At 38.8% G+C, this 18522-nt stretch overlaps 2 protein-coding genes across 4 annotated transcripts in view; both read right to left on the bottom strand.

Moving 5' to 3' along the window:
* Positions 1-92: 92 nt before the first annotated feature.
* Positions 93-8056, bottom strand: LOC147218876 (tetratricopeptide repeat protein 39C-like). 3 transcript variants are annotated; one of them, XM_086172096.1, is made up of 14 exons: positions 7655-8056; positions 6070-6118; positions 5031-5159; positions 4790-4904; positions 4203-4611; positions 3233-3401; positions 3041-3134; positions 2857-2964; positions 2643-2752; positions 2436-2559; positions 2245-2342; positions 1831-1935; positions 1689-1727; positions 93-828 (listed from the first exon to the last, which is right to left on the bottom strand). In XM_086172096.1, the coding sequence occupies exons 1-14, from the start codon at positions 7792-7794 to the stop codon at positions 739-741; spliced, it is 1779 nt and encodes a 592-aa protein (XP_086028222.1). In that variant the 5' UTR covers positions 7795-8056; the 3' UTR covers positions 93-738. The 3 variants fall into 3 exon arrangements, with proteins under 3 accessions (XP_086028222.1, XP_086028224.1, XP_086028223.1); XM_086172098.1 differs by lacking the exon at positions 7655-8056 and adding an exon at positions 5301-5617 and having other exon boundaries at positions 6070-6105; XM_086172097.1 differs by lacking the exon at positions 7655-8056 and adding an exon at positions 5301-5330 and having other exon boundaries at positions 6070-6091.
* An 831-nt stretch (positions 8057-8887) lies between these two features.
* LOC147218875 (laminin subunit alpha-3-like) overlaps positions 8888-18522 on the bottom strand; it is a 62528-nt gene continuing 52893 nt past the window's right edge. Inside the window, exons 67-77 of the mRNA XM_086172099.1 lie at positions 18068-18198; positions 17799-17933; positions 17584-17704; positions 15248-15381; positions 14914-15094; positions 14638-14796; positions 14361-14526; positions 13683-13837; positions 12727-12820; positions 12506-12625; positions 8888-10718 (exon numbers count right to left, since the gene is read on the bottom strand). Of these exons, the coding sequence (XP_086028225.1) occupies positions 10576-10718; positions 12506-12625; positions 12727-12820; positions 13683-13837; positions 14361-14526; positions 14638-14796; positions 14914-15094; positions 15248-15381; positions 17584-17704; positions 17799-17933; positions 18068-18198 (1539 nt within the window). The 3' untranslated portion in view covers positions 8888-10575. The remainder of the gene's footprint in view (positions 10719-12505; positions 12626-12726; positions 12821-13682; positions 13838-14360; positions 14527-14637; positions 14797-14913; positions 15095-15247; positions 15382-17583; positions 17705-17798; positions 17934-18067; positions 18199-18522) is intronic.

Below are 18522 nucleotides of genomic sequence, written 5' to 3'. Positions count from 1 at the left end.
TTGGTGTTGAATGAGGATTTCACATCAGCAATTTCTGAAAGTATGAATTTTGATTGAGTAGTTATACCATTTATAGATGCGCGAACAAAATCTGGTGGGCGAAACATTTTTATTATCTTTAAAACATACAATAAAAAGAACAAGTTTACAGCAAAGTATGTACAACGAAATTAAGTTACACATGGCAGCACATCTAATAAAATTGAAGTGCAAAGTCTGTAATTTTTCTTTACAAAAAAGATAACATAAAACAGTGATAAATTCAAATAATTAAAAAAAAACACAGTAAAGAACTGGTACTTAATGGGTTAACAAAGTCTTAACAGCAAAAAGGCCAAAGTCAGTAGCAAATACCGAGCTGGTAAGAACATCTCCTCCTCAAAGTCATAGGCTGAATCATTGGTTTCATTGCTTTGTTAGTTTATGTGCAATTTTCAGACAAGATGACCCTCCACAGTATAGATGCCTTTGTACTTAATTTTTATTTTTTTGACTCAATCGGCATCTAGTCTTGAAATACCCATGTAAACAATAACATTTTGAATGTCTTGTGCAGTACAGGAACAGATCAGATAAGCACCTCTTTCAGAGAACATTGACTGAACATATTGCATACATGTTACAATGATGCAATGGCTCAGAAAGTTAATACAAATATACTGAAACAAATTACTGACGTTAGTGCCCAGAGTAGTATTGTGGCTTTTTCCATCTCGTTCTGAGGTCACTTAAACTTGCTCATGGTTGAGCTGCAGCCCTCGAAGATGCGAGAGCTGAGTGGATACGAACATGGAGTCTGTTCTCAAAATCATAGCCAGTGAAGTCCTCCTGTGCAATAAGAGGGAAAAGATGATTGGGATAGAACACAGCTTTAAAAATTTTAAAAAGATACAACTAAACCAGTTTAAAGCCTTGTGTCATCATCAACTTCAACTTCTCCTTTCGGCTTTTCCCTTCTGGGGGTTCCACAGCAAATCAACCTTCTCCAACTAACCCTATTCTCCATGTTTTCTCCTCTCTCACACCAAGTACCTTCATATCTTCTCCATACGTTCTCTTTGGTCTTCCTCGAGAACCTCCTGTCTGGCAGCTCCAATTCCAGCATCCAAGCAGTCTACCAATATATTCACTATCCCTTCTCTGTAGATGACCGAACCATCTCAGTCTGACTTTTCTGACCTTCTCTCAAAAACATCTAATCTTACTACGTTTCCACCTGGTCTCCTGGACATAGTATATCCACCTTCCTTCTCTGCATCGTGTCAACCAACTCTACCTTTTCCCGTCATAGTCCTGATATTCGAGGTCCCTAAAGCCTTGTATGTAATATTTTTTTCTATTAGTTAAACCTCTAAGACATGCAGGGACAAATCAATCTTCTCTTCCAGATATTATCATTTACAATTCATATAAGACGCCGACATGTCACCACCTGCTCAGGTAGGGTATGTACTGATCTACCTAAACAGTTAGACATTGCAAATCTAAAAATGTTAGTGCTAAATTGTCTCATGAACCAAAAGCAGAAATGAGATGTGATGCTGCAAGTGCTTCCAGTAATATTATGGATTGTGAATATATTATCAGAACTCTTCCAGTGAGAAGAAAAGGAAAAGCAAAGTCTGCGCCAAGAATGCGCACGGTTGTACAGCGAATTGAAACTGGTACAGTCGGAACTCCTACTGTACCTTAGCCTGAAGCATTAACATTCGGCCCCTCCCTGCAGACTGGAAAAACAAAGAAAACTTTATTTAGATCATTGGGTCCGACATCTCCTCAGATGAGGAACGTGATCTCTGCATCTCGCTAGGGGGACTTTAGGAAACCAACCTCTGGTGTGTTCAGTAGCACACAGCTGAGCTCATAGCAGGCGTAGGGCTGCACATAGGAGTTGCTGAGAAGGCCCACCTCATCCCTTGCTGCCAGCTGGAAGTACTGCAAAGAAAAGAAAACTGCGCCATGACTGAGAAAAATCAGTTATCATTGCCTCCCTGTTGACTCGTTAATGCAATATTTCTATGACGACAATCATGAAGCTTGACATGAGTACACTGTGTTTTATTTTAGGCCTCTTTTGTCTCATTTGATTTGTTTTTTAATGTATTCATGTCAGTGTTCCCTCTTCCCTGACATGATTGTATAGAACCAGTATCTCTAGTCACCTCATTATTTATTGATCTGCTCTTACTTTTCTACAGCACTTTTTGACAAACTTTTGAAAGGAATTATATATAGATGGAGTACCTTAATGGCATCTTTGGTATTATGAAGACATTTGCTTATCGCTCCAAGAAGAAGATTTTTCAACCCTGCACTCGAGGCATCTTCAATTCCCTGCAAAACTAAAAGAAAATATAAAGGAGAAAATGAGATGCGCAAGCTTATTTTAGTAAGTGTTTTAGTCCTTGATTCGTTGATGTTTGACGGTTGAGTACCTTGAATCATTGTCTGCAGCTTGGCCGTGGAACAGTTGGGCAGGGCTTTCCATAGATAAAGAATCTCAATCACTGACAGGACACACAGTTCTTTGGAAAGGCTGGGGATCCTTAGCTTCTCAGCCTAATTGAATATGTGCATACACACCTCGCTGGTTTACAGGTATTTACTCTTAGAATTTGCAGCTGGATATATACTGTACTAACCTTCTTCAGGGAGAACAACTCTATCTGATTATTCTTGCGTTTGAATAGTTTTTGAACATCTTTAAGAACAGCAAACGCTCCCGACAGATCACCCATGGCTCCTTGGCAAACTATTTAAAACCAAGAGAAAGACAGGATTATGAATTAGAATCCTGTACAAACAGAAACTCACAGGAAATACATTTGAGGCATGATCAGTTTGGACTGCTACCACCTCCAGTTAAATAGGCATAGTAGCACTGGGACCAGCGAGACTCGGTCTTCAGTCTCTCAAAGGCTTTGTAGGCTTCTTTGTAGTTCAGTTCAATCATATTGCACCAACCTATGACAAACCAACAAAAAGACATTAGAGTGCACGACATTTAAATGTGACAAGATAATGTGTTCAAAAACAGTACCTATTTCATATAGACACACGTGCTGAATCTCCCTCTGGTCGGACGCAAACTCTAAAGCAGTACTGAAGGACATCAAGGCGCTACTGCTCTGGCCCTGAAGAGAGGAACCGTGTGGTTACAGGCTGAGGAAAAATTGGACTTCAAGCGATGCAATACTAAATGAGGTTAAGATAATCGCATGTTTCCATTTACCTCAAGTCGCTGCACCCGGCCTTTGAAGAACATGAAGAGAGAGGAGTTTGGGTAAGTTGTCTCCCGTTGGCGAAGAATGGATTTGGCTTCCTGCAGGCCCGTCTGTGTGTCTGTACCATCCAGAGCAAAGAACGGCTGCACTACCGTGTGGTACCACAGAAGGGCCAGACTGTGTGACACACAAAAGGATAAGTAGGGATGCAATCAACAGACCAACATCATTTTGTGATTTAGCAACACTTTGATATTTTAACACATCAATTTATCTACAACGCTGCTCAGTCAACTGAAGAGACATGATTCAAAAACATTAAACAGAATGCTATTTACTATACCATAGGGGTATTTAACTACAACCAACTTGCACATGAAACAGAGGTCTGAAGTTTCTTTAGGTTCCAAAAGGGTCTGAGGGGGACTGTATGTGCTTTATTTTTTCAATATTTCTGTAGCAAAGTGGGTACAGATATTTCTTTATATGTAATTCACTAGGTCCCACATATCTGTAATGGATTCCAGGAGATTAAAGATAGTGACAGCCACAGGTGAATAAATACTATGTATATGTTTATTTCAGAGGTTGATGAAAAAGGTATTACAGAAAACTAAGGTACAAGTTACTGACATTTGGTTATTATTCATTATCATTAACATCATTATTATGTTTATTCATATTATTTTAAACTTCTAATTAGATTACTACAGTCTGCACTTTCTGTTACTGATGCCTCAATCAACATTAAACCATCACTATCTAACAATATTGGCAGCCAGAGAATGTAGAAAATATAAATAATATTTAATAAATACTAAATGATGTATGTTTATATGTTTTTACACACGCACGCACACACACACACACACACACACACACACACACACACACACACATATATATAGTTTAAAAATGTAGCTTTAATAGTCTATTGTTACTCCAGATCAACATTGGAATTGTCACTCACATACTCACGTAGCTAAGGGGGCCTTCATATCCTTACTTTCACTGGCATAGGTGAGTGCAGACAAGCCTTGCAGACGATCGCCGGGGAAGCCCAGCAGGTTGACTATCTTCAGTAAGTGAGGTGGGACCATCGAGATACACAGGTGGAAGAGACCATAACCAAAGCTGACAGAACCTTTGAGCCGATCCAGAGCCTCCGGGCTGACACTGTCCAGTCTATGGGAGGGACTTGGTCTTGGTGAACATGTGTGATGATGATCGGAGAGCTTAGAAGAGGATAATTGGGACGGGGAAGACATGGCTTGTTGTGGGGAGGCCTTCCTTCTGCTGCCCTCCTCCTGCAGGTGTGTGATGTCACTGTAACATTTGTTGTAGACTTTCCAGGCCTTACGGAGGATCCACCCTCCTTTGATATACGCTGTCGGGAAATGAACAATGTATTGGGAAAAAAAAATGTATTCTCAATTTAAACACACATTTACACCCATAACTTATATCATAACACCCGGTTAAAAAGCTACACCTAAGAAAGTTCGGGAGCTAAAGGTTAAAAGCTAAATTATTGAGCGCATTCTACACTGAATTGCATTCTTTACCTGAGAGTTCTTGTTTGATGAACGAAAGCACTGCAAGGTAAACCTGACAATCTGCTATGATGATTTGCCTCTGTAGTCGGTCCACTGCAGCAATCCCTGACCTCTGAGAGTCCGTCTGCCCACAAATTATGTCACACTTAAAAACTTGTATGGCAAACAGACAAGTCAGCGAGCTGCCCACAGACTCATCCCCAGGCAATTGCATTTATTCTATTAATATCATGTTAAATGGTTTACTCACATTCCTCTTGATCTTGTTCTTGATGGTTTCAATGACACCAGTGTTTTCACTTTCACACAGCCTCTCTGTTGCTTTGAGGTCCTCAAAGGCTAACTGCATTTTTTCTTCTTCAAATGTCATCATGGCATTCTGCAAAAAAGGAGGACAAAAACGGAAAATGAAGCTACAGTGTAATCTGGAATTTAACTGTTGGATTAAAAAGTCAGTGCACAGTGCAGGGAACAAAACATAACTCTCAGGATTTTACGCATTCTATGTTGAAATAATTACCTAGCTCCTTTGGCAATGTCTTACACCTACCTGCTCACGCATGGAAAAAAAAAACCATGATTACAGCATATAACATTTACATTACATTGACTTTGTGTTATGATAACTGGGCAGTGAGGGCTGTTACTAAAACTGTGATTTAATGTGCTCCCTGATTAACTGTCATATTCAACTACTGGGCAGTAAGCAACTACAGGGGAGAATAATCCTTTTTGAATTTTCAGCACACTATGTGTGAGCAATGGAAGGAGGATTGCTGTCCTATTGCATAAGAAAATTAACTTCAAGTGGCGTGTGCTTCCATGTACTTCCGGGAGCTGTGGTGAATGAATGAAGGAAGGACAGCATCAGAACCCACAAATTTGTGTTTTGGTTTTCTATCAATGTTGTACATGTAAGAAGAAATGAGATGAGAATAACAAGCAAGTAAGCCAGAAGCCAGGATTTTTTAAAGAAAACCTTTTGCAAAGAATAATGTTAAACTAAAAGTAATTTCCTTTACAAAAAACAGCTGTGAGCTCTTTTCAAAATATTTTCTTACATCAATGTAGTAAATACAAGATAATAGAAATGTAATAAGGAGAAGACTTGGATTATTAAAATAAAAAGACAGCCACTATAGATCATACTCAGGGAAAACACTAATTCTTGAGAGATTCTTTGACCTGACAGGCTAAATAAACTTCTTGTCACAATGGCATTTGCTATTTATTTAAAACATTTTCAACATATTATTGGAGTTAGCAAGCTGTAAACAAGGTGAACTCACCAGAAAACTCACAAAACTGGCTCCGAAACTCATCAAAGGGCTATGGTTCCTGTAACCGACAGAGAAAAAAGAGGTGAGAGGAGATGGAAAACAGAGAAGCAATGAATATAACAGACCTAAGGGAAGCTCATGGGTAGAGCACAAAAATGTGTGTTAAGGCTGTTTAGCATTAAGTTACATAGCTTGAGTCTCAGTGACAAGGTGAGGCGAAAGATGACAGACACATGGAATTAAATTCTTCAGGAGTTTCATAGTGTTCGGCACATACATATCCTTTTCACTTTAAAAGCAAATCTCAATTAATCACCTGTTACAATAATTCAGCACTTAAAAATGACCTGTAACATCTGAGAAAATCACTGGTTAAAGCCCATCCTCCGACGCTGTGTGTGTGTGTGTGTGTGTGTGTGTGTGTGTGTTTTCCATGCCCATCATTTTTTTTTTCGTTAAGGTAACAAAAAACGGATGGCGCATAGGGTGTAATGCAATTAGTGAGAGAGGTGACATTTAAGCTTTCACCAGGGGACGGGACACACAGGGTTTGACCTTCTGTGACTTCAATATTCAACTTGAAAGCAAATGCAACCCCTTCCAAGAGATAATCAGCTGTCGGAAGACGTAGGAGGAACGACAAACAGGAAATGGCTAAGTCTATGGGTTAGAGCGCAGGTTCAAGCTGAATTAGTAACCAACATATCATTTATAATCATTCGCTTAATTGATTAAACACTCCCTGGGTATTTGTCGCATTACTATTTTCTTCAGAAAACTTTACAGGTTACAACCTCGAGATAGCAAAGCTTTGCTGGATACATGGTTACACCTTTCACTGTTTGCCCACACTAAACACGCATGCTGGATGTCTTTTGTGAAAATATTCAATTTCTTTTGCAATCAATACGTTCTGCATTTCATGAAGACCTAAGATACATTGAACAAAATAGGTGGAAACCAATTGCCAGTCGCAGCAAAAGAATACATGACATGTTACTGTAAAAAGTTAAGAAATGCATCAAAATCTAAAATAAATTAGGCGTGCTTTAAAATATACATATTGAATAGTAGCCAGTAAACACTGAATACATTAGTTTTTTTGTTATTTAAGGATGGCTTTTCATCCATGAAAAGTGATCTCTTTATACATTACTATTTTTTCGCAGAAGAAACCTACAGCTAACCACTGAGCATAAATGATGTAAACAATCCAAGGCCTCAAACGCAAATGCAACCCCTGCATTTCCTTTTCGATGATAAAACTAATTTCCCCTTAAAAAAGGCCATGATTATTACATTACGATTGTTGTTTCAACATCAAACCCCTCAGTAGTTGCATGCAGACCTCGGATGTTGACTCAGGCTATTTGGATTTTTCAACTTGTGACCTGATCATATGTCGCTACACAAGACAAGCGTGACGAAAACGTCTAGGTTTGTTTTGCAAGTTTAGAAGGGGCAGCGCCGGGGCTTCTTGCAGAATTCCTTCACACCAACACACACCGGCGAGGTATTCGGACGGTGACAGACACAATAACACGAGACAAGTGTTGCTCGCCGTCTAGGAGGGGAGACACTTCACAGATCTCACCTGTACGCTCTGAAGAGCTCGTCGCTTTCCTTGAACCCGTTGTTGAGAAGCATATTAATCCCTTTCAGAGCCAGCTCTGCGTCGTTGATGCGGTCTTCTTCCTCCACGCTTCCCTGGGCTGGTGCCTTCGGGTCCGCCATTGAGCTGTCCGCTACCGGGGGCGACGAGCTGGATACGCCGGCGGAGGCAGAGGGCAAGGAAAGAGGTGTGAGACTAAGTATTGAACGGAACGGTCTCAGCCGGTGACGCAGTTACGAGTAAACACGGTCCAATTCATTATATCACATTTTTAAGGCGAACAGGTGTACAGGTATGACGTGCGGCAGCGTGAACGTGAAAACTGTCGCAATACCGGTTCTATCGCTGCTCCGCCGCCTGGAGGACGTCGGTTTAAAGTGATTTGGGTTCAGACCGGAAGTGTGACACATTCACGTTCTATCCGAATTTATATCTACAGTTATTTCAAAACACGCGGTCTGATAAATATATACCAGCACTTACATTTCTATATCTATAGCTATTTATCTATAGCTATTTCTACAGCTTAAGAAAGGTGGACGAAGTCGGCCTCTGATCGTCATAAATAAAATTCATCGTGATTTTTGCTTGAACGAATCTAAAAAAACAATAAAAGGATTAACGCAAAACGTTGTAAACACGTGGTCTAGTAATAGTTAAAAAAGAGATAACAAAAAAAAAAATCCTTTCAATCATTATCCACCATTTACCACATCTCTTGCTGTTGTATTTGGTTGTGCTTGGACAATGTGAAGCTAATCATTTATAGTGCAAAGCATTGTAATATGTATTATTCTTGTTTTGGCCAATGCACTTGCATTGTAAGGCTGGAATGTGTTTTTTCGGATAGGCCTAAAGTTGTAACCTTTAGAAATAAATAATGTGATCAAGTGTGATGATCGTAATTGCCGTGGCTGTGCGGTTCAATGAAACAATGTGTTTTGCGCGTTTTCAGGGGTGCCTTGAACGCCTCCACAGAGTGGGCGTGGTATTTCCGTGTTTAGTATTCAGCCAGCCAATTAGAATCTTCGTAGGGATTTGGGCAGCAGCAAGTTCATGTTGACAGTTTCGAGTACAACACGATTCCCTCTAATGGATGTAAATAAGAAGTGTAATGAATGTAATAAGAAGGACAACTATACTGCCGTACATCATTACAAATCTCTTCTTCATAGAAATGTATTCTCATCCAAGCTTTACATGAAAAGAAGAAAAATATAGGGTAGGGCATATGCAAATACACTGACATTGCAGGCATTTCTGAATCCTGAAAAATATGCATTTGGTAACTTGCGAATGAGACCATTCCCAACTTATTGTAAATTTTATTCATCAAATATTGCAGTGAAAAATGCCAAACATAATAAATAAATCCTGGCGTGTACTCAGCGATGCCTTTCAAAACAGAAGGGTTCACAAAGTTTTTGGTTCCATACCCAAAATTATAAGAGACACAAATATGATTGAGGGTGGCGCACATCAACAACTAGATACCTTTACAAATGCATCTAAATCATAATTTACACTACATGTAAATGTTACAATTTAATTTTTTACAGCAGCAACAACAACAATGGCATCATAATAAAACATCGAAAACGACAACAACAACAATAATAGTAGTAGTAGTAGAAATAATTATAAATGACTAGAGGATGTTATTTCTCTTCAATTTCCTTATTTGCTGTTGTTTTGTGTATTTGTGTGGCATGAAATCTATTCAACGTTATCATGACCACATGTCATAGGGCCGAATAATTTTGTCTGACATACATGTATGGTACAAAGTGTTTCATGAATTAGTGGGCACAAGACAGAAATGTGTGTGAAAAATCGTCAAGTTATAATTCATGTATATTTTTGTTATTGCAATTTTTGCAACAAGAGATGAAATATAAAGAATTTAAAGACAGTTCAAACAATATTCATTCCATTAAAATGGGCGACATGGTCCCACAAACAACATCATTTAGCAACATTGTGACATCTGTTGATGGAACCGATACTGTTTTTTTTCTTCCTAATTGTATTCAGTGCCAGCTGCCCAGATGCAACCAATGCCTAAAGTTACACAGAACATTATGCAAAAGGAATGCCAAATGCATTCAGAAAAACAGACAAAATATGGGGGGAAATGGGATTTCAACACCTTAGTAATTATTATTAATCAAATCCATAGGTAAAATGCTAAAATAATATATGGCAGATTATGGATATGATAACAAATTTCAAGGAAAAGCTTAGACTGAATTGCAAACTTAAGAGAAATCTAACTCACACATAGGTTTCCAACCAACCAAAAGGCATTAACTATTAATATTGATCTCCATTAAAGCACTGCCACAAGATTTTTTTTTTCTTAAAGTGCCAAGTATTTTTTTGCCACCCTGACATTTTACAAGCATCATTAGATGCATTTCATAGTCTCCAGAATGAACAACATTCAGGAATTGCATTCATGAGTTGGTGCTGTGATATGTGATATTATCACAAAATAAATATAGAAATGTTTGACAAAGCAGCAAATATTATGAGCCTGTAAGCTGTTCCTTCCTTCTCTTTTACACACATTTACACAATCACATTCAAACACACATCTGTGGAGGTTCTTAGTCATTTGGGTCATGGTTAATTCTTGTCAAAATCTTGGTCTCGTAGCAACTGGAATCTAATAGATAATAATCCGAGAGATTAAATGTCTTCAAGGGAGGAAAATCAGGTCCAGTTGCTACAAGTAGAAGATTTTGACAAGAATTTATATACGCAGACCTGTAAATACAGCGACACATACTCCTCATGATATATACATTCTTACACTCGGACACATTCTCTGTCTTGGTGGCAGATTGCACATGAGTGGAGGTGGATGTGGTCCCAAGATGTGGTGAAAAAGCAGTGTCTGTTCAGCCCGGGCACTCCTTGAGGTTTACAGGCCCAAATACAGACAACCTCTGGAAGGAGACTGGCTCACCATTTATCTTCATTTCCTGGATGCATCCCACGAAGGACGATGTGACTGGGGGCGCTTGTTGCCCTAACACTGGTGCTGTGGAGTCAGTTAGAGGAATAGATTAATTTGTTCACAATTTTCAATAACAGTACATTTATTAAAGTCTGTCAATACCAGTCATTGCCTGAATAAATATACATTAATTTGTTCACAATTTGAAATAACAGTATATTCATCAAAGTCTGCCAAAATGCACAGGATGCAAAAAATTGTGATGTTTGTGATATCTTGGCTTTAGAACAAAATCCTGACTATGGCATAGACTGCTGGCATGTCTTTTATGATATTTCAGTAAAAATGATCCATGAACTTGTATGCCATATGGATGGACGATAACCAAAGAAAAACATATAACTGATGCAACTTCAACGGCTGTGTAAAACTAATGCTCTCTCCTATTTCAAAAACCAGTCCAAAATAGCACATATAAATGTAATCCAGTCATACAAATGATTCAAAGGTATTTTGGTGGTCAAATGTTGTTGACCATTTTCATTTACTCATTTATTGTTTCAGTAAAAGTTTTATTCAACAGTTCAAAGTGACACTATTTTAAAAATACAACACAGTAAAAATATATAACTACGAATATCACAGCAATATGCATTAAATAACTCTTACCAAATGCATTTAGCCAGCAATAATGTGCGATTTGCATGTTTGCAAAGTGCTATGTAACCCATTGTTCCCATTGTTTACACAATAGTATTTAACAATAAACTTAATGAAAATTACTGGCTAATAAGAGCGAAATGAGGGTACATCCTGGGGATTATTTTGGGTGATAGTTTGAATCAGTAGACATAACCTATGGCCTGCTATTATTGTCATCATTGGCTATTTATAAATGCTCATTGCTTCAGATTTACTTATCTATGATCATCCACTTCTTTACTAAGTAGGTTAACTTAAATAGTATGTAAGAATTGTTTACACCTTTTTAAAGTATAATTTTATGTTTGATAACTGTCTCTAAAAGGAACAAATTATCAGTGTTACTCGTCTGCTGCACCGTTGTGTCAGGGTATGACACCTGATCCCAATTTGTAATCGGCGCCAGCCGCAGCAGATGCCGCTAATCAAGATCCCTATGAGGGGCAGCGGCACGCTCTGCCTGGCGCCGGGGATTGTGGCTCTCAGACCACTGTAGATCCCTGCCACGACCGGGCCCCATCCCTGCCACGACCGGGCCCCATCCCTGCCACGACCGGGCCCCATCCCTGCCACGACCGGGCCCCATCCCTACCACGACCGGACCCAGCCGGCCAGTGTAACCTCTGTCCCCGCCTGCCACCCTGCCTGCGGCCCGTCCCGCCTGCCACCCTGCCTGCGGCCCGTCGCGCCTGCCACCCTGCCTGCGGCCCGTCGCGCCTGCCACCCTGCCTGCGGCCCGTCCCGTCTGCCACCCTGCCTGCGGCCCGTCCCGTCTGCCACCCTGCCTGCGGCCCGTCCCGTCTGCCACCCTGCCTGCGGCCCGTCCCGTCTGCCACCCTGCCTGCGGCCCGTCCCGTCTGCCACCCTGCCTGCGGCCCGTCCCGCCTGCAACCCCGTCTGCATCCCGTCCCGTCTGCAACCCGTCCTGGTGAGACCCAGCCTCCGGTCTTGTCTGCCTGCAAACCATCCCGTCTGCAACCCGTCCTGCTGTTTCAACGCAATAAAGTGCTTTCAACCCATCCCTGCTCTGAAGTGTGGTTCCCTGCTCGAGTCTGCCCCAGCGACACGTGACACATTGGGCATCATCATAGGTATGATCATTATTTTTAAGGGATTTTAATATTTTTGGCAGATTTTAATCACATTAAATTAGTTCGACAAATACCTACCCGGAATGCCACCCACATACAAGGGGTCATTGGTCATAGTTGTAATGGAAGCTGGTGGTCCAATTTTGTAATTGTCCATCGTATCCACATATAGTTGCACAACATTTTTCCTTTTGATTACTATAGAACATACAAACACAAGGGCTGAATATTTCTGTCACTGAATAAACCGGTAAATAACACACATTTAGTTGAAACCGACTTGTGTTACTGCATTTTACCTGAAATTTTATGAAAGAGGCCATCACATAATGAGGTCTTTGGCCTTACTGACACCTTGAACTCCCCTTTTCCATTGTTCACCAGTGCCACAACCTGTGAGGTGAAATCCCTTATTCAAATGCTTTAAAAACATTAATGCATGTTACATATCATAGGGAGGACATTGCAGGTTTGTGCTTTGCAGAGGTTACTGAACCTCTTTCTGGTGCGGGGAACTTCATCCAACTATTTAATCAAGTTCCCTACCCTAATAAATCATAGTGCACATGGTGATGATTTTTACTGTTCAAATTCTCAGTGTTTTTACATTGGCTTGTGATCGTGATTAGGCTTACTTGAAAAATTAAAATTACCATACATGTCCATAAAGGTATTATCAATAACTCTTGCTGATTGGATCTCTATTCAGGTGGTGATTTGTTAACATTTAAATGCTTTCTAAGGAAACACGTATGAGGGTGTGAAACAAACTAATAACATTAAGAAAGTCCTTAGATGAGTAAATGGGGAAGGAATATATGTGCGATTTGCATGTTTGCAAAGTGCGATGTAACCATTGTTTACACAATAGTATTTAAAAATAAACTTAATGAAAATTACTGGCTAATAAGGGCGAAATGAGGGTACATCCGGGGGATTATTTTGGGTGATAGCTTGAATCAGTAGACATAACCTATGGCCTGCTATTATTGTCCTCAGGACAAATTATACTAAATAAAGTGGAAATTAAATTACCGGAAATGTCCATAAAGGTACTATCAATAACTCTTGCTGATTGGATCTCTATTTAGGTGGTGATTTGTTAACATTTAAATGCTTTCCAAGGAAACACATATGAGGGTGTGAAACAAACTAATAACATTAAGAAAGTCCTTAGATGAGTAAATGAGGAAGTAATATTCAAGTTGGACTTTGGCCTTAAAAAAGGAGCAATTAGCACAGGGTCAGTCCTCACCTCTCCTCTGAGCATGTAAATACTAAGATAGTGGCCTGTTTCTGGTCCATGTGACACCTTGCCGGAGCTACCAACATGGAGCAGGAGTCCCGTCGGTGTCCTTGGACGGATATTAAGCAGCAGCTCGAAAGTAAATCCCACTACAAATGAATCATCTGCAACAAAAGCCAGTGATATCGTTATCGCTCAATTCAAAGATACTGTTGTATATTAAAAGAGGAAAAGGATGGAATGTGTCAATGTGTCAAGGACACTCATCTATATTTAATTTTCTATCAGCTGTAATTGAAATCACTATAGATTACAGAACTAAAATAGATTAAATGGAGGCTGTGGTTGTAATGAACTGATTTGATGTACTTTAACCAAAATTGTCGTCTTAGTGGAGTGGGTCAGCTGAAAAAAAATTAAGAGTAAAAATTTGATGTGACTTTGCATTACATACATTGTATACATTTATATACTTTTCAAATATAAGTTAGCCTGAGAAAATTCACTGCCTCTCTTGCTCTGGACATAAAAATGTATAAATTATAATTTTCTGATTTTACGTTATGTTATTACACACATCAAACACGTGTTCGTATAAGAATATAGGAAAATACCCCAGGTCTTTCAAGATGAGCGAGATATATATATTTTGTATAAAAGCGTTGTTTTGATTTTGCTATTACTCACTGATAATGACATGGGCTCCTTGGCCTGAGAAATATGCTCCTTTTTGTGTTTGTCCTGTGAAGCAGGGGCCAACTCCTAGATTGGTTGTTGGATATGACATTGGTGTTCCATTCATTTTAAAATTACGGATACAGCCTGATACACTTTGTTTTGGAAGAATCTTTGACTGGTGGGGGGAGGGGCACAAAACAAAACAAGGCATTACATTAAATAATATAAGATTTTTTTTTATATGTGTATATGTTTTGTGCACAATGCAAGTATGTGTTTTCTATACCTTTAACTCTTTGTAGTGGGATTCTGGTGCACTACCCAAGTATACGGGAGATATGAAGTGCTTCATGGATGATAACTCCATGTTTGTCAGCTGACCGTCTTGAGCTTGGATCCCATCAACAACCAATCGGAATTTCTTCTTCTCCAAACTGAACATGACCTGCAGGGAACATTTTCAACATGCAAATACAAAAATAAAATTAAAAATAATTAATTTGTCATAAATCTGATTTTGGTCTCAAAATACATTTGACAGGCAGAATTTGAATTCACTGACCGTATGCCACTTTCCATCGTTGTACTTCTCCCGGTTGAAAATCTCATTCTGTTTTCCTACAGACAACCTGATTCTGCCTTTGGACAGATACAAAGCAAGGTGAGAGTGTCCCCCTCTGGTAGTAGCAAAGAATAGCAGGCCTTCTGAGGATCTAGTCTTCACATCGAGAGCAAAGTGAGGCCTAGGGGGGATATAGGGATTATTTTCAGCAGAGCTCAGATTCGATTAAATCATTGCTCCTGAAATGAGGCGTCTTTGGGAATCTGTTAGAATAAGCATGTTTACTGTAAGTAACAGTGCAACACAGTGTAAAATGATAAGACAGGTAACTCACCTGGGCTGCAAGACCTGCAGGGGAAGGCTGTAGCTCAGACGGCTCACTGCCCCTCCCAGGTGAAAAGCATGTTCAACCAGGGCAGGAAGCGTACATGCTGATGCATTGTCATTCATCACGAGCGTCATAGTGTCCTAAAACAGCACCAGCAGAAAGACCGACTTACAAATTAGCTTTTGGAAGCTCACAACTGTAAGAGGTCCTCAATTGGCTCCCGTCTGTCAATCAAACAGTTATTGAGGGTGCAATGGGGGGACGGGGGACGATGACTTCAAATGTTGTTTGATCAAAGAAAAACACCGTGAAAGCCTCCTTAGAAAACTACAGTTGATTCATTTAGTATATTGAGAGCCTAGGGAAGTAATGGATATGTATATCAATCGAAAGATGTTAGTGTAAGCTTTTGAGTCAACACAAGATCACAGCTGGAATTTTGTTATTGGTGGAGCCAAATTGCAACACTGAAAGTAAGAGTGAAAAGTTTTACAAGCCAAAAAAACACAAGTTGACATGCCCAGCATGGCCGTTGTGCCCCTTTGGCTCTAAAAGTTAGTTATGGTGATTAGTACTATTGTGTCATATAGTGATGTAAGTGACAAAAAAGAAAAACGTGTATTTATTTATATATTTATTTATTTGGGATTAAAAAAAAAAAAACATTTTATGAGGGTAATCACAAAAAATAAGTACAATCATTAGAGAAAATATTTTAGTGGGCAGGAAATGCAGTGGCGGGGGGTAAAAGAGAAAAAGACAAGGGACATGTTTTTCTCTCCTGATTAATTTATCAATATCTGATATCTGCATTGCAGAAAACAAATTCCTTATTGTCTTGATTCATATATTTCGATCTTAAAGCCTGAATGGAACTTGAGTTATAAGGATACAGTCACTCATGATAACCATCAATACAGCTTTGTATGATAGAAATGTTTATGTTAACTGCATGTTTACTTAGATTAATGTGATAATGGCTGACGGAAACATGACAAGCAGCTGTTGTTTCCATGACCTGGACAAGCAGTTATACAAGCATGTAGAGAATGTGTACTGAATTCAAAAACTTGGCCAGTTTAGAAGATCGCTTCAAACAAACCAGTTACATCTCTTAAGCAGTGTGCTATTTTTTTGGATACAACCCTACCTCTGATTCATAGATCATTTTCATGATTATTTCTATTGTAATATTGATAAGATAGATAAAAATGGTCTTTCTCATGCCAGGATCCTATTGAGGCTTTAGATATGTCATGATCATTTTGATTAGCTGTTAGTGTTACTCGATGTAACATTTGGTATCTCACTGGGACAAAATATAATAGTAATAATAATAATACCCAATATGTGTCTGGAGTTTTTAGAAAGAGTATTTGAATCTCCTTTTTGTTGCATATCTTTTTGCATCAAGTTACACAAATAGTATTACGAATATAGTCAGAAAATACAAGAAAATCAGAACTTTGTTGGATTTCCATTCACTACTCATTGGCTAAATGTGCTGAAGGAAATTATTAGTAAATTAATCAGAAGGTAAATGCAAGTAAGCATTATTTATTATGAGGGTGATCATAGAAAAGAGGGAACATGCTTGTGAAAATCTGTCATATCGTGGTTCATTATATGACATAAATCACTGAGTTACATGGAAAAAAGAAAGGAGACATGAACTGATTTCAGGCTTTTAGTTGACACATTTATGTTTGTTCTTTGAACTTTTAAATAGCATAGACAAATGTATGAGATACAATGCTTTTAATTTTTTTTATGGCTGTTGATACGTTCATGCAACTTTTTATTGAAGTACACTGTAAGGAATGAACATTTGAACATTATGTTGAGAGTTGCCAGATTTTCATGTCATTGTAAGATTCTTGTCAACATCAGCAGGTCTTAAGGCTCCTTCTTCTTCATCTCTGGAAATGAGGCAGCAAAATCAGATGTAAGTAATGTCAAGGAAACACACAATCTAACAATGAATTTTAAAAGGCGCTTTAAATAAAATGTATTATTGTTATTATATAATCTTAGAATGCAGAGCTCAACAGCAAAGACCAGAAAGTGATGGTGGCAAATGAAAAAAAGGACATGATGCATCATGGTGTATGTAGTTTTCAAGGCAACAGTAAATTTTGATAAAAAAAGATTATTATAAAAGTAAAACAGCACTATGGCTTGAGTTAGGATAGGGGCAGACATGAATTATCATGCATTGGATGGAATTCAGATATTTCAACCAAATGGAAGGTTTTTCACTTATTTGCAAATACTTAAAAGGTTAAAATTGCCATTTCAAGGGACTTAGAATCTGGGCTGTGAGTAAACAGACGAACCCTCACCTTCTTAGGAGTGGAATCATCAATTTGCATAAAAGGATTGTCGTGAGTACACGCATCTACCAGTACATTTCCATGGGACTTGAAGTGGCTGAGGTCTTCAGCCTTGTATAAATTGGATGGCCTGGAAACAGATAAATGTTCAGAAGTTAAGCACTAACATCCCCTATCAAGTCAAATATGACGAATCCTTAAATTGTTCAGTGAAGGTTTTTTACCGTTTGGTATAGAAGTTTGAGATGCACCCTTTGAACTGGTCACCTCCTAAGAGCACTTCATTTCCATCTCCAGTTACGGCGCTGCTGCCACTGTGCTCCCGACCCTCATCTTCATCGTCAACAATTAAGTGACTCCTGTTTGGATCATTAATAAAGAATTTAGTAAACAGCATTAGATTCTCAAATCATAGTCGTATGTATCATTTGTAGCAGTGGTTAATAGTCCTTGCTGCCTGAGCACAGTATTTTCACACACACTTCCTTCATACCTGCCATTCTTACTGGTCGCAGTCAAATAATGCCATTGGCCATCGTTGTATTGTTTGTTTGATTTCCACATCTTGCCGTTGAAAATGAGAACCACATGGCCATTTTCTAATTTAATATCAATCCCTTTGGCCTGGAAAACATAAAAGATGGGGGAATTTGAAGTCTGCCTTACTCATTTCAAATATCACAAGTGAAACATCAGGTTACTATATATGTCTGTCTCTGAAAATTAGAATATTGTTATAAAGTTCTTTATCTCCTGTATTGCAGTTACAAAAACAAAAATGTCATACATTCTGGACCCATTACAAATCATCTGAAGTATTGCAAGCCTTTTATTATTTCAATATTGCTGATTATGGCTTACAACTTAAGAAAACTCAAAAATCCTATCTCAAAATATTAGAAAATCATGAAAAAGTAATTTTTGTTTTTTTAATTGCATTACAGAAGA

Source organism: Fistularia commersonii, chromosome 25 (assembly GCF_037954325.1).
Source record: "Fistularia commersonii isolate RoL2024-O1a breed Wild chromosome 25, RoL_Fcom_v1.0, whole genome shotgun sequence".
Lineage (NCBI taxonomy): Eukaryota > Metazoa > Chordata > Actinopteri > Syngnathiformes > Fistulariidae > Fistularia > Fistularia commersonii.
This window is presented reverse-complemented; position numbering and strand designations above follow the sequence as displayed.

What these genes read in the sequence shown, in the direction of transcription:
- LOC147218876 (XM_086172096.1), bottom strand. Translation starts at nt 7,794, where the DNA reads ATGGCGGACCCGAAGGCACCAGCCCAGGGAAGCGTGGAGGAAGAAGAC. An exon ending in AGAACAAGATCAAGAGGAAT is followed by an intron (nt 4,905 to 5,030) that starts GTGAGTAAACCA and finishes ATTTGTGGGCAG; the next exon opens with ACGGACTCTCAGAGGTCAGG. An exon ending in TGCTACTGAACACACCAGAG is followed by an intron (nt 1,728 to 1,830) that starts GTTGGTTTCCTA and finishes TTGTTTTTCCAG; the next exon opens with TCTGCAGGGAGGGGCCGAAT.